Genomic DNA, 16,143 nt, shown 5'->3' with positions numbered 1-16,143 from the left:
CAAGTGATATAGTCATTCTGAATTATGTATAAAAAATAAATGGGGTATTTTCAGTGCTCATGGCAGAAAATGAAATTTAGGGTTTATGATTTATTCTTGGATTTTTGTTGAGGATGATTGAAATGTATTTTACCTTAGTGTTTATAATGTAAGTCTTTAATTCGGTGCCCTGCAAAAAATACTAATAAGCTTTATAGGATCTGGAAAATCTCTTTCTGTCCTCTCTGTGTTTCTTCTGAAAGAACCAATAGAAACAATATTTTAAACAAACAGTCAGAACTATATTTCTTCACTAAGAATTGTATGGCATGAAATATTTTGTCAGTGGCAAAAATTAATCAACTGTCTTTATTTAAAAGCTATTGACATTGTAAAATCAGTCCATGTGCTATCAAGATAGAGTTTAGGTGCTTCTGAGAAGTTGCCAGTGTGATTGTGTCTGTTACAATGTCTGGTGGTAAATTGTTCTTTCAAAATAATTTTTTTTCCCAAGATGACTGAACTGGGTTTTTTTTGTTTTGTGGTGTGTTTGGTTTTTAGTTTTTCCAGCTTCTTTCTTTATGTTTGTTTAAATAATTCAGTCTTCTGCAGTGCAGTCTTTGAATCTCTAAGGTTGTTTGAATCTCAAAACAACCTTAAAAACCCCCGAAAAACCAACAAAACAACCTTTAGTTTACACTGTGGCTTTAATAAATGATCATTGTTGCTTTGTAGATGACTCTTGCTGCATCGGGGCTGACTTTCCCTTGCCATCGACTTACAGTTGGAAGAAGGTCTTCACCTGTACAAACGAGGGAGCAGTCAGAGGAGGTAAGGACATCATCTTTGTTTTACCTGTATACTCTAGGAAGAAGCAGGGAAACCTCATTTTGCAGTGATCACCATCCCTTGTGTTGTCAACTATGGCAATAAAATTGCATCTTTAAACAATCAGTTTACAGTTCCTATACCACGTAATTGTGGCAAAGTAAGGAACTGGGTAAATGACTCATTGAAGAAAGACAAGAAAAAGTAATCAAATCACAGCAAGACTGAAAAATACCCCAAATTAAATAGAAGGTTGAAACATGTATTTTTAGTGTTAGCAGAATGAGGTGTTTTCAGACTGAATAAACTCCTGTTTCATTGTTTTTATTATTAATAGTTTAGGTTAAAATTTCCATTACCTTTACCCTTCCTTAAAATGAATTTAATATAAGCAGCTGTTCTTAAGAGATAACTTTCAGGTATGGTCAGGATACAAGACAGGATATGTGCTGGTGGGTAGTTGTTAAAATTTAGAGGATGGTCAGACAACACTGTTCTAGCCATACCTGAACCACTTAACAGGTTAAATAAATGGTTACTTTTTTATTCATGAGATCTACCAGCATATAACTACTGTGTAACATTGCTGCTTTACGCTTTTAAAACTATCTGAGTTTGTTCACCTTGTAGATTTTTTTTTGTTGACTAGTTGAGTCAGTAAATGTTCTTTTTTGCAGTCTTTTTTGTGTGGCTGTTGTAGAGAGAGATCCTGTATTTGGAGCTCTTTGTTCCTCCTGTGATCGCTCAGCTCGAGCTGAAATCCCATGTTCCATAGTACCCTTTGCTGCACCTTCAGTGGTTCGTGTGGGTTTTCTCTAGTATGCTATCACTGTAAATGTAGGTCAAGCAGAGCTGGAATAGTTGTTCATGAAAAGAAGTCAATTTAAAGGCAGGTTAAGGTTGAATTGTTGAAACCAAGGTTTTTCTGAGCTCTCCTGTGTTTCAGAGGACGGGAGATGCAAAAGATCTCATGGGAGGGAGATGAGGCTGTAGCTCCTTGCACAAAAATGTTGACTTTTCTCCTTTGTGTTGGTATGCCAAATACCAATATAAAAACCACCATTGTGTGGCTTTTCTCATTCTTTCTTATGCAGTTACACCAGCTGTAGTACCATTAGATGGAAAACAGCATTAACTTTGAATAAAATTTACTCAACTGTGGGTATGCAGAGAAAGTTCCTTTATTCTTTAATAATGCATTTTATCACATTATACTGTTGTCAACCAGACTACTGTTAAAATTAGGCCTTGTTTATAAAAAGCAGTAATGCTGTATAAAATTGTAAAATAAAATGCAGTATGTTGTGGTTTTGTAGAAATGTGTAAATATTTTTCACTGTGTATGTATTGTGTATTTCACTGAAGACGATGTCTGCAATAGAAGCTTACGGTGGATTTTTTTGTTGTTTTTTTTTTATACAGCAATGCACTGACGTTCATATGGTTAGTGACAGTGATGGAGATGACTTTGAAGATGCTACAGAGTTTGGAGTTGATGATGGAGAAATGTTTGGAGTAGCATCATCTGCCTTGAGGAAATCGCCAATGAGTAAGAGTTGACAGTAAATTTGCAATTAACTGGTGATTGTACAGCAGTAGTGAAGGCAGAGAGGTGTGATGAGTCTGCAGAATAAGAAACAGGAAAATGTCTTTTGATAGGAATGTTAGAATTGTTTGAGTGTCATGTCTGATGGTTGTGTCAAATGAAAGCACTGCAGACATAGTTGGCAACTCACAATTTAGTGGGTGAAGCCTTTTAAACCAGTCCATTCATTTTAATGTATTAAAGTAAGTCCACAGTGTTAGCTCTGAACAAGGGATATATCACACTGCACTGGACCTGAGGATTTTACTATTTGGAAAACCTGAATATATTCATGAGACCCTCTGGAAATTTCATGTCTTTCCAAAGATTCGTAGTCTATAGTCTTGCATTAAATTTGTATGGCCAGTTGGTAACCACTTCAGTAAGGTGGCAACATGAAATATGAGTTTGCATATTACAAGCTGCTTCCATGAGGGTGCATTTAATTTATATTTTTCATTTTTTTAAGTGCCAGAAAATGCTGAAAATGAAGGAGATGCCTTATTACAATTTACAGCAGAGTTTTCTTCAAGGTAACCTTAGTCTATTAACTGTACAATTCTTGTTACAAACTGAGTTAAATTTAGTAAATAATACAAATAAACCAAAAGTATATATTTTCATGTGGGATTATAGCATATTTAGATATCCTCATCTAATTTATTTGAATTTTAACTTTGTCACAGAGCTGCTTCTGAAGTAAAATGATTTCTCACTCCCAAGTTAGAGTGGCAGATTCTTGCCTTATTTATTTTGCCACTAATTAGTATCATTACTTAATTATGTAAAGGTCAGAAAGATGGTAAGGACTCTGATTATGTATAATAATTTTATTATGATATACAGGAACAGAAAAGCTGAACAGTATTAATATTGAAAAATATATTGAATTACAATAAAGTTTTCACAATAACGAAGTTGTTGGGTAAATGTATATTTTTAAAAAACACAGAAATGCTGTTTTTTAAAAACTTTTAGTACAAAATCATACATTATTAAACAGTTGCCATGTTTCATTGAACAGGTAGAAGTTGCAGAGTTTATGTGCCTTCTGTTTTCACTCCTCTGTGATGATGTTATGTATGAGATGCATTAATGTGTAATGCAAGAATAGCTATCAATTAACCTTTAAGAAGATAATAAGGAGAGGAAATAAGTTATGATTGAAAATTGTGTAGAAAATTTTATAGAACTTACAGTGTGTAAACAGAAAGTTTTAATGACAAAATTTGTAACGTAATTCTTTGTTACTTTTACCTTTTGAATGCTGGCTTTTAAATATTTCCCTTCTGTCCTTTCGAAGTGTAATAATTCATCTTTCTAAAGATTTAGCCAATGCATTGTATTTACAGAATATATGAAGAGGTAGAATGTTAAAATTACTTATTTTCATAATCTTTATTAATTGGAAATTTTATCCCAAATAGATATGGTGACTGCCATCCTGTTTATTTTATTGGATCATTAGAGGCTGCTTTTCAAGAAGCCTTCTATGGGAAAGCTAGAGATGTAAGTGTGTATCAAAACTACTTTATCTAATATAGTGGAGAAGTGGAAATCACCTTAAGTGTTTCATCTTTATTTTTTGAAAAGCTGAACTACATTTTTGAGTTATCTTGGTTTTATCATTTGGGTAAGGTTGTGCTAATTCAATTGATTGACTAAAATACTTATCTTGGGGGTTGTTGAAATTAATCATTCAGGCTGTATTTTTATTGGAGTCCTTTAGTTATCAAAGCTACTCTTTTTCGTCCCCCCCACCTTCCTTTTCTTCCTGAAATAATGGTGTCCTAGCACCAGATAATACTGCCTGTGAGTCTTGTGGTTGACAAGTTCAGTGTTGCATGTTGGTAACTCCTTTGAAGAATGGCTAATGAAATTGTAAATTTAAATTGAGAGGTCTCTGAAATACACTGTGCTTTTTTTTCTTTCTTTGTACAGCCTTTATCTGCCAAATAAGTTCCAGTACCTAAGGTTTGGTTATTTAGTTATTCTGTACATCCAGCCAGGCATCTCAAGTTTCTGTTATTCCCTGCACAGTTTTAAAATCAGTATTTTAATAAAATTAGAATGGGGATAGTTTATTTAAGTTTTGGTGACTTGATTTACTAAGGAGAAACCCAAAACCCTGCATAATTAAGCATAGATAAAGCTGAAACACAAACAAGAAATTCATGCTGTTTCAGTTTACTTCTGTTTTCTTGGTAGATATTCAGTCTTAAAATGAAGAATGTTATGGTTTCCTGTAGTTACTCATATTGGAAGGAGCATCTGTATTATTTTAGAGGCTGTTCTGATAAGTGTGCAGTGTTATGGATCCACTCAGTATAACTGAAGTTAACACATATTTAACACTCTTAAGTTCAGTGAATATTTTCGTGTCTTTGCACAGATTCCAGATCATAAATGTATACCTAGTAATGCAGTGGAAACGTATTAATTTATAATAATTTGTTAAAGTGGACCGTAATGCATGTTTAGAAAAAAAAAATCATATGAATTCAACAAGAAAAAGATTTTAGTTGGAAGGTTCCCTTTGTATCATTTCGTGGGATGAAAGCTGGATGAAAGCCCATTAAGAACTTTCATAAATGGTTTTATCCCTATAAATCTGATACTAATGCAGTGCAGTTGCTTAGGTTTTGAGTACTCCAAGTACTTCCTGTATTACTTACACAGCACATCTGAAGTTCGTGTCACCTTAAATTTCTAATATTTTGCAATGTATTCAGACCAGGTCCTCGTCATGATAAAGTTATGTATTTGCATATTTAGAAAAGTATTTTTTTGTTTGTGTTGTTTGGACTGCAAGGGGTTTTTTTCTGCATTATTTTTGAAAGCTCTCCCTCCCACCTACCCTATGGAATGGCATTATTTTTATTGTAACATTCTGACTTTAAACAAAGTTACGAGAATGTATAAATACCATTTATTTTCACCGCTTTTTCCTGTGACAGAGTAATTTTTTCTGTACTGCCTCGTGGAATGCCTAATTGAGGAAAGGGATACAGTATTTTATATTTTTATAATTGCATTTCATAAAATAATTAAATATATGTATCAGTACTAAAAAAACCAAAACAAAACAAAACACCTTAGGAGAAATTGCAACCCTTATGTCTTGTCTTCTAATTTATACTGTGGAGGGCACTTAATTTTACCGGGGCAACAGATGAGCTTCAGGCACCAGCATTCTTCACTTGAAGTGAGAAATTGAGTTCCAAGAGTAAATAAAAACAAGATTGAAGGTTTAAATCCTCTACTAGGCTTTTTGAACTTATATACTCATTAAATGTTTATTGGAGTGGTGGGATTACGAAGGATTTGGGCAGCTTCATCAACTGGTATATACTTAATCACTAAGTAAAACACTACATTTGATAGAGTGTTTCTCACGATGCCACACTCAATCCATCTTAATGAAAACCGCTTCAAACTGATTTAATTTGAGAGCACTTGGCAGCTTGAGTGCTCAGAGAGATCTTAGCCTTTTCTTGACAAATTCTCAACGCTGTCCAGAGCAGAAGGTGCACTCTACAGTTCAGGTCTAGTGAGAGAGCCATCAGCTCTGATTTAAATATATATTGTGGATACTTTTTCCCTCAAAAGCAAATGCCCTTGTATGTAAACTTGAAGCTTTTTTTTCAGAAAAATTTTAAATTGGGTTATTTTAAGAAAATTAACTTATGTCACAACATATGTTTTGAATGCAGAATATGAGTTAAAATTCTTTTAAAGAAAATAGATGGTGTTCTGTTGAATCTCCATGTCTTTTCGTGTGTTAGAAAGGATGAGAATTCATAATTATTTAAGAAAATATTATTTGAAAAAAATACCATATAAAAAAAATTTAGATGTTTGTTATCTGTGTGTTTGAGTCATTAGACAGTGAAAATTAACATAAATTATGGGTATCTTTTCCCTTTAGAGCAATGCTCCCACGGCAGTGCCACTTTTTGGTAGGAGAGATGGAATGAGATCAAATGTAGCTCTGCTTTAAAACCTGTATCTCTCTTTAGCACAAAAATACAATACCCAAGATACAGAGCTTTGTCTTTAACAACCAGAGGCCCTGGCAATGAAATGCCAGGTATCTCCTGCAGTCTGATAGTTAAGGGCATTGTGTGTTCATTTCCAAGGCTTATTGTACATATAAGGCAAGAAAATATTTTCCTTATTTTTTTAAATTGGGTCAGGAAGAGAAAGCGAGAAAGAGGTTTATAAAATTAACAAGTAAGCTGTTTTTTTGTGTAAGTTTTCCCCTCTACCTATTGTGCCAGTTGGAGACCATCATTTCTCTGTTACATCAGTTTCTGAAGAATGAGCTTAATCCTGCTCAAGTAGCTACAGTGCCACAGGTATTCCTACACTGACGCCATGGAAGAAATTTTATAATGGGCGTTTTTTAAAAAGGTGTTTGGGGGAGATTTCCTTGTGCCTGAAAGCAGTTTGTGGGTGTCTTGTGTTTTAAGACATCAGGAGGTTTATCTAAACTTAGGGTGGTATTGTTATTCATACTGAATCTTATTGCAATATAGAATCTCACTGAACTATATATATGAATAATACTGAAGTGTTTTCTTTTATTGGAGCTTGTCTGCCTTTTCATTTTTATAGGTGATTGCTACTTTTTTATTATGAGAAAGAATAAAGACATTGCCTTTGCCTTTTCAGCTCTTTTCTTTATATACCTCTGTCAGCTCACCTCCTGCTCCTTTCTCAACCTTTCTGTCCACTGACTTTTAATAAATATGTGAAACATCTCTCTTAGCACAGATTGGTATTGTCACCTCAATATATATTCCTGCATGGCGGAAAATGAACCGTGTTTTTCTTCTCCTTGAGTTCTGTCTCTTAGGTTCAATTTAGTGGCAGCACCATCCCTCTCACATATGAGTTCTTTATTTCCTGAAAACCTAGAAGAATGTATGCTCCTTCCATGATTTGGCATGTTCAAATAAAAGCTCTTTTTTTGCCCTTTTTTTTTTTTCTTGGTAGTAGCAGAGTTTTCCTTCATACGGGGCTTTCTGTAGCATCATTTTTTCTATGTAACTCAGAAAAGTGTCCCATATTATTTCAGCTAATTAGGTCTATACTGAACTTATTACAGATTACAGATGGAGAAATTACTGTTCTGGTTAAACATAAATAACTTTAATATTAATGTAAGTGGGCTGGTTGAAACTGGAGGACAGATAGAAGTGTACCTCTGGGTTTTCAGGAAGAGAGAAGCAGCTACACTATGGTAGATGGCAGTACATATGCTCCAGTTAAGTCCAATTAAGTCTCATGTTAGTCACCTGCATTTTCTTTTCAGTCTTGCCTGATATGTGTTAGCAGTTCTGTCCTTTCGTTCCACAGTTTATTTCTGAACTAGTGGATGATTACTGTTTAAAAACTTTGCTACAGCGTACCAGCCTTGTAGTCTCACACCCTTTATTCTTCATATCTGAAGAACAGCTTCATCTTTCATATCTGAAGGGTTGCTCCTGGGTGTGGGTCTCCTGTCAGCATCCTCTGTATTTGATATTAAATAATGGCAGTTTTTTTAAAATGGTCTGCCACACGCTCAACATTTCCTCTTCTTTCAATCCTTGTGATTTATAGATCTTATTTGAGTTTGGTGTTAATTACTGGATTCTATTTGCATTATGCAAGATATCACTACAAGTGCAATTGATTGAAATAGAGATACAACAGTATAATAGGATCAAATAGTTGGAAGATGAAAGTAGACTAAATCAAGCTTTAAAACACACCTTTACCTGAGAGAGTGGTTTGCTGTTTGAACACCTTACCATGGTTCATGTGGATTCTTCATCACTGATGGATTTTTGAGATTAGACCTTTTACTGAAAGGTAAAATTACAGAAAGATTAAATTAGGAATTAGTTTAGGGATGTTTTATTCCGTGTGTAATACAAAATATGAGACCAGAAGGTTGCATGGATCATCTCACTCCCATTTTAGGAACCTGTGAGGTGCAGTTTATTTCAGATCCTCTTCTATAAGGTTAGAGTCTGGTTAGTGCCCCTTGTCTTTCTGTCTTGCATGTCTGTCTGCTTTCCTTTGACTGGTGCTGGGGAATTAAACAATGCCTCTCTTCAGCAGGTTTGTTGTATTACACAGACACGGCTTCCTGTGAATTTCCATTCCTACTTTCATCCTTTTTCAAAGTGGAGTAAATTCAGAGGTGTATTGCTTCAATGGTTTGCATTCTGCTTAGGGAGAAAAGAATTGTGTGTGGTAGAGTAGCTATGTCCAAGAAGGTTGATCCTGTGATCTCCAAGATCCCCTTAGACAGGTGGATCAGATTGTGCACTTCAAAGGCTTAAAGACTTTCAAATTTGTTAATTTGAATTAGTTCTCAAGGTATAAAACGTAGAGGAAAACATTAAGGCCTGCATTTGTTAGCCCACCAGCTTGAAAGAACATTCGTGCCCCTGGCAGTTGCTGTTATATCATGAACATTTTTGTCTTAGTCATTACTTGAGCTTATAAATACGAGATTCAAAGATAACCATTCAGGTTTTGTTGACCCTTATGACTGTATTGCTATTCCCTTCCAAGTTCATATCTGAGGTATCTAAATTATTCCAAACTGGCTGAGAAGCTTGGAAATCCCATTACCCGGTGATATCAGTTTAGTCACCTCATGAAAATCTGTGTTTCTTCTTTGCCTCAGTGACAACTTTTCCTTCGTTTCTTCTAATTCTGTACAAATGCATTAACTTTTCTGAAAGGAGCAGGAGTCTGCAGGGCTTTACTGCAAACACAGTGGTGGTGGAGCAGAGGAGCAGCAGCACAGCTGACTGTCTCATGCAGCCTGAATGCAACAGAGGTTGCAGAAAAAATGCCTGAGGTCTGGATTTTTTAAGTTATTTAGATAGCAAAGATGCTGAAAACAGTTAACATCTCTTTCTTGTGGCCCTTTCTCCTTTGAAGTAACATGAAACCTGGAGCTTAGAGTTCAGGCTTTTAGGAGCTGAAGTCTTAGTGACATGGATGATACACTCCTGAGCGTGTTTGTAAATTCAGGTCCCTCCTGAAAATTCCAGTGTATGACTGCCTGGTCTTCAGCATGCACACACCCTGAAAAACACATCCCCTGGTGGTTTTAATTCCTGAAGTCCTCCTAAGGCCATTGGAAGTCCATCAGGTATTCAGTACTTATAACTTTTTTTGGTATTCCATGACTTTGTAGGGAACAGTAAAAGTTCTTCCCTGTCGGATTTTTTTTCTTGTTTTTTTCATGCTAAGCATATAACTTGTGAGTCATATTTTTAAGAAATCCAACACAGGGCAGTCTAGTGCTCCATTAGTAGGCTTCTTTTATGGAGTTCAAGGCTGTTCAACAGTTTGTAAGCCTATTTTAATAGTATTGAGTGAAAAATACCCAGTATAAGTCATCAAAGAATCCTAGAATTTACTCTGATTTGTCAAAGGCTTGAAATAAACACAACCAAAACTTGCTTTTAAATATATGTTATCATGGGGTAGTAAAATAAACAACACAAAAACAAACCTGCACAACAAGAGCAAAACCAACAAACTCCAGTCTGTGAGCCTTTTGCAATAATGCATTTTTCTAAGGAAGAAATACCCCTGGCTTCCACTAAGATTTTTCAAAATCAACTTTCAGCACTTCAGTTCCCCCTGCTACCTCTTTACATTAATCATAGCAGTGTGCCTGTGCTACCCTTAACATTTAGGAAGAATTATCAGGCACAAGTACAGTCTTTTATACGTGATGCAGTTTAGTCTTTGCACGGTGAGCTTTGTTGATGCAACAAAAATTACATTGCCTTGGGAAGTAGCTCAGTGTAAACCTCCATTGTGTATGTGCCTGTTCTGTTTACTGAAATTTGTCCCTAAATCTTTAAGCCTAAAACTGTACATATTTTGAAACATTCTGTTGTATGGAATCTCATATTTAACAGTTTCATGGGGTTGTTTCTTTGGAAGTAAAAGTGTTTCTCAAGAGCCTTTTTTTCTGTCTGCTCCCAGTGAAAAGAGGAGAGCAAAGCCATCCGCTTACCACAAAGCAGTGCCACCACAAAGGAAAGATTAAGGGTTTAGAGAGAGGTCAATGTGGGTTTTTCTCTAACTAAACACTTTCCTAAAGTTTCCTTGTGGAAAAAATAATGAAGTCATCTCAGAGTTTTTAAAGAATTTTTATTTCTTTTTCACCGTCTGCATTCGCTTGTCTTCTCAGCATGGATGTTTAATCTTTCTAGGCTTTGTGAATTGGTCCAAATGAATAAGTGGTGAGCTGTCTCTCTAGGAGCTAGAGGCTTATTCTAAGGCCCTAATCACTGAGTAAACACATCTTTGCCCTCCCTCTCTTACAACTGCTATATAATAGTCGAGATTCTAGCACAGTAACCTGGATATTGCAGGGATCGACGCTTTGAAATGCAGAACGGCTGATCCTCAAAAACAGACAGTGCCTGATCTTCCCCTGCCTCTTTCTTCTTTTTAAATTAAATATCACCACAGAAATGCTGTTTTATTGCATGATATTGTGCATCAGTGCCCTGGATTTTCAAGTTTAGTTTCAGTCAACATTGTTGGCTGCACTTATATGGATCTCTGCATGTTGGGCTTATTAATGGTCCTTCCTGGCACATGTGTACGTGGTTCTGAAGAACATTTAAATTAAATTAGACAAACATTAATGCAAATACTAAGCCCTTTTCCAAAGTCTAATGTTCAAATGTATTCTTCCTTTTATAAACAGTCATTACATTTTGTCCAAAGCCAGTATATGAGGTGAGAGCCGTACAGGTTTTTTTTGCAAAGACAGCTTGTCTCAAAATTGCATCCTATGTCTCGCTGTATCAATATCTAGGATTCAGTGTTATTTCTGATGAAGAGATTTGAAATTACTTTAAATGAAAGTCTGAAAATAGCATTTACCATATCATCTCAGCAAAAATATGTTAGAGTAGTATTTTAAAATTAAGTAAGTAATATATATGGGTATGAGGAAATGGAAAGCTGTAATTTTCTGAATTATATTTATAATTCATTGAATATCAGATACAGGTCCTTAACTAGCTCATAGTTTCCCTGTATTTTTGCAGCCTGCTTTCTAGATTTGCATACACGTAGACTGGCTTTTGGTCTGAGACCACCTTTTGGTCTGAAATTATTATGGGGACACAGCACAGCTCAGTGCTGGTGGCACTGAAGCCTCCCCACATCATCTGGCTGGATGGAGAGCTGCCAGAGCATCCAGCACATCACTTTGTGAGTTTGGGGGTCTGTAGGCAGCTGTGTTCTTATTCATTTACCTCTGTATTTGGCTACAGAGGTGGTGATAAACTGTCATTTTTTCAAGTCCTTTTTAATAATTTTATGTCATAGATGTTGTTCTATCAAGAGGCATTTTCCTTGCTCAGGGAATGGTTCCAAATGTTATCTTTATTGGGCAAAAAGCCAAAAAAGATCACCCATTTCTTAAGAGAGGTCTGTTAATAAGGTTTTTGTTTTTCATCAAGTGTTGCCATTCTCACGTTCTAAGCATATAATATATTGTGTTTTGATACTTGAAATAAAATATTGGGAAGCATTGAGAATATTTAAAAGGGGTGGACCATTTGACTTGGAATCTGCTGTTTTTTTCGCCTGTGTGTGCACATTGAGATACTTGTTACCCTTGGTAAACCCCACCGGGTGTACTAACACATGAACTGCAGCATTTAGCATAAATTGCTAAATAGCCTGAGGAAGTTTTCACTCATCTCTGCCCTTGTCTTTTCCAGAGAAAGCTTCTTGCTATCTACCTCCACCACGATGAAAGTGTACTCACCAACGTCTTCTGCTCACAAATGCTTTGTGCTGAATCTATTGTCTCCTACCTGAGTCAGAACTTCATAACCTGGGCATGGGACATGACAAAAGAAGCAAACAGAGCAAGGTAAGATTCTTTGAACTGTGAGTGGAGCAGCTTTTCTCTCTGGCTATCAAAGCTTTTTTTGCTTGATACCTTTTTAAACTAAAAACTTCGTGCTCATTCTCAGCTGATCAGTGAAGCTTTGCTGAGTGATGTTCACTGAGAATTGGACTGGCCTTGTTTGCATTGCAAAGTGACTTCTTATTCCTGTGCAGGAAAAAATATTATAAGAAATGAGGTCCTTTTGGTTTTGAGTTTATTTTCAAACGTAGTTCTAGGAATGTCTTCACAGTTTTGCATTGCAGTACCATAATATTATATGACACTAATTGTGTGTATGTTGGTGTAACTGCATGAGAGCTGTCTGGGATAATAACTATTGTTGTTTATGAAAATCATTCACGTGATAAATCAGTATTAAAAACAGATTATGCAAAGAATTAGAAGCTTGTAATTCATATGAACTTTTTTGAACTACAGTTTTCTTACAGAACATTCCTTTGGTAATGTGCAGATATTTTGGGTTTATTATAATAAAAAGTATCCTGTGTCTTAGAGAGGCCATCATCTTACTGATGAGTAAAAATATGAAAAGTGTAGATTCCACCTCCTTCTGCACCTTTTGTGTGTTATCAACAAATTTTCTCACTGTTATACTAAGACCTCTCTCTTAGTTACCAGTTGATCATAATCTGCTGAGAATAATGATTTTATTATTACATTTATAAATCAGACTTGTTTAGTTTTTTTAACTTGGACCTTATTTCATCACTTTTATTTACCCAGAAGATGACTGGATAATGTCTTGCCAGGATAATATCTTGCATATATTATTGTAATTAGAGTTATTCTAACTTTTGTCCAAAAGATGCAACAGTCATTTGGGCTGGAATAAGGTTGCCACTTCTTTACACAACTCCAGTGATTAATGAACAATTAAAATGATACATTTATGTTTCTTTCTCTTGTGGAGTACTAGAATAGAACATTTATGCATTCCTGTTCTTAACTGTGAAAATTATAGTTAATATTTCTTTGCTGAAGTTGAGCTTGGAGAACGGAACAGTCTCTTTTTCTAATGCACTTTTTAAATTATGCTTGTGTTTCTCGGGAATTCCTCACTTGACTTTCTGCATTTTATCATTGGAGGGATCAGCAGCAGTGTTTCTAGTTTTAGTTATTCTAGAGAAGAGTAAAAAATTGTGGAAAAAAAGCAGTTGCAAAAACAGATGAAAACTTTTCTAAAAGAGAAACAAGTAAGAGAGGAAAAAGAAACATCTAGGTTCTTTCATGGGACCAAATACATAGACTGGGAAGTTGCTTAAGTCTTTTGGTATTGCCATTCATGGGCAGTTAAGGAGCCTCCTCCTTTTCTTTTATCCCACAAGTTGGTGTAGAAGGAAACACTATTTCTAAACCATCTGTAGTGGCTAAGTTCAGTTGACTACCTGCTGTTCTATTGTCTGCTCTTCTATTTAATTCTCTAGTTTCTTTTATTTTACAATGACAAAAAATTGCAGTGTAGTTTCTTTTGAAAAACTGTGTTTGAGGGTTTTTTTTATGACTGACGATCAACAGCCATGTAATTGCTTTGTTGTGTTTTACTAAAGAAATCTATTAAGTAGCACAACTTTGATACACTAGTAATAAGAGTTTGCAGGTTACACAGACACCTGTGGTGACCAAAGCGACAGAAGCTGCTTGTTAGAAAGAGCCTGTACAGCTGTGTCCTATTAACTCCTTATGACACTTCTTAAAACACAAAATAAAGGGCTTGTTTAAGGCATTATAGCTATTCTCAATGAGCCTACTCACCGATTGTGCTGGACGATAGGGTTTTTAAGCCTTCATTTTTTTGCTTCCTATTAACAGCAACAAAGAAACTGTCATATTAACAGTGAGGTCAAAAAATAGTAAGGGGTAAACAAGGCATGCTGGCTCGAAGTAGAATAATTTCTCGGTTGTGTTTAGTGTCACATCCTGCTCCTTGGACTGTGATGCCTTCAGAGGGGGCATGATGCTTCCTTCTCCCTTTGGAAAGTGCCAGTGCACTGTGGGCATTCCCATAAATAAATAGTGAGTCCCTCTGTTGAACTACTGCCCTTCATGATGTGACACAGTGACAGTGGTCTTGGAGCCCGTTCTGTTCTGTATCCCTATGAATACAGTTAAATGCTTTTATTTGAATGGTGAGAAGACAACAGCCACAACAGAAGGGACTGCATTCTGCATGCTGGTGTAGGCCAAGAGCAGCTCATTTGTGCTCTTACAGTTGCATTGTAAAGTAGCAGGAAAAGCCAGGGTGGGATGGCAGAGGAATCAGGTCCACTTGATTTACAGCAGTCAATAGGGATACCTCAATGTCAGGTAAAAGGCATGTTCTCAGTACTGTAGCATGGCATGAATAAGTTCAAACAGATATAAAGACTTTCCTCATATAAGCCAAAGAAGTCTTCTAAATGTTGTGAGCTGTAGATGTCATTTTATTCCCAAACTAGTCCTAATAGGTGTTTCCATTTTTCTCATGAAACGGGTGTCCATCCTGAACACCGTAGAACAAAACCAGCTCCAAAATCTTGTCATTTTCCCCCTTTTTAATGTGTTTCTTGGCTGATACTGATATAGGAATGTGCTTTGAATCCTGCATTGCCGTACACAAGCACTTTTCATCTGGAATCTTTCAATCTTCAACACCCATTCCAGCAGGGTGAAGAGAGTTCCCTAGGTAGGACTAGAAGTCAAGCACTGTGCAAATACCAGGTACCTTTAGCAGGACTGCAAGAGCATAAGCATTATGACTTTGGGAATCAGATTTTTAAAAACTTCAGACTGCAGCCTCTCAGGACTGTGACTTTGTCAAAATGAATAAGAACTCTAGTTAATACAGTTAAGAGGAGGTGTTGTTTTGGCTTCCACAAGTTTTGGTTGCCTCTGACATAAGGTTTGCAGGAAAGGGAGAAGTTACTCTGAGTAACTCCTGTGATTATTAATCTTTTCATTAATCATAAAAAAGGGGACAAATTAATATAATAAAATAATTAGCCTTCATTTAGGAAACTAACATGGTGTTTATTTTTATAATACTGTTAAGGAACCTACTTGAAAGTTTTCTCTCCTATAGATTGGGCTTTAGTTTAGGCTTTAGTAAGCATATTTGAGTTTAGAATATTCTCATAATTTGTTGTTCATGATCAGAGGAGGAAAAAAGCCACAAAGCTACATGCGCATCTTTTACTTTAGATCTTTTAGTATTCCACTGGATATTTGTGTCCAGGAAAGATACATAGTAAAAAATATACACATACATATGTACCTATACATGCCTTACACCTAACATTGCACACACATCATCTACAAACATAGATAATGCTTAATATTAAGAGATTTCCATCATACAAGGTGTTTGCCAAGCATAGCAAAGCCAAAACTGTAAGACAGTGACTCGAATGTCTGTTGATGCTTTTTAGCTTTTGATATCGTTGCCCTTGGGCGCCAGATTTCAAGGCGTTGCCAACTTTTCTCTGCTCTGATGACAGGTACTTGTTAGTTTTAATGTTCAGACGATAGTTTTTCACTTTGCCTAAGCTTAGGAAAGAGTTAAATCACTAAAGCTCTTCCGAGCAGCAGGTTGTCTTCACCTGCAATTTCCGTCATCAAGTAATTAGCCATATTCACAGTTGCTGACCCTTAATACTAACCTACTGAATGATGCATGCCTGGATGAAGACCAGTTGACCATATTACTCCAGCTCCCCAATCCCATTTGATCCTTCAGCAAATATATTGCAGGTGTGGGGTCTCTGAGAGCTGGATGTGGTGAGTTAATTTCTCACTGCCTCATCGGGAGTGACCG

At 36.0% G+C, this 16,143-nt stretch overlaps 1 protein-coding gene across 1 annotated transcript in view; it reads left to right on the top strand.

Annotated features, from left to right (window-relative positions):
* FAF1 (Fas associated factor 1) overlaps positions 1-16,143 on the top strand; it is a 157,495-nt gene that overhangs the window by 102,794 nt on the left and 38,558 nt on the right. The window contains exons 9-13 of the mRNA XM_027894094.1: positions 715-810; positions 2,230-2,356; positions 2,862-2,925; positions 3,820-3,901; positions 12,160-12,314. Of these exons, the coding sequence (XP_027749895.1) occupies positions 715-810; positions 2,230-2,356; positions 2,862-2,925; positions 3,820-3,901; positions 12,160-12,314 (524 nt within the window). The remainder of the gene's footprint in view (positions 1-714; positions 811-2,229; positions 2,357-2,861; positions 2,926-3,819; positions 3,902-12,159; positions 12,315-16,143) is intronic.

The sequence above is a fragment of the Empidonax traillii genome, unplaced genomic scaffold, assembly GCF_003031625.1.
Source record: "Empidonax traillii isolate 1590-97213 ecotype Southwest subspecies unplaced genomic scaffold, ASM303162v1 scaffold15:size5535645, whole genome shotgun sequence".
NCBI lineage: Eukaryota > Metazoa > Chordata > Aves > Passeriformes > Tyrannidae > Empidonax > Empidonax traillii.
Note: the sequence above shows the minus strand (reverse complement) of the source record. Positions and strands in the feature narration are given on the sequence as shown.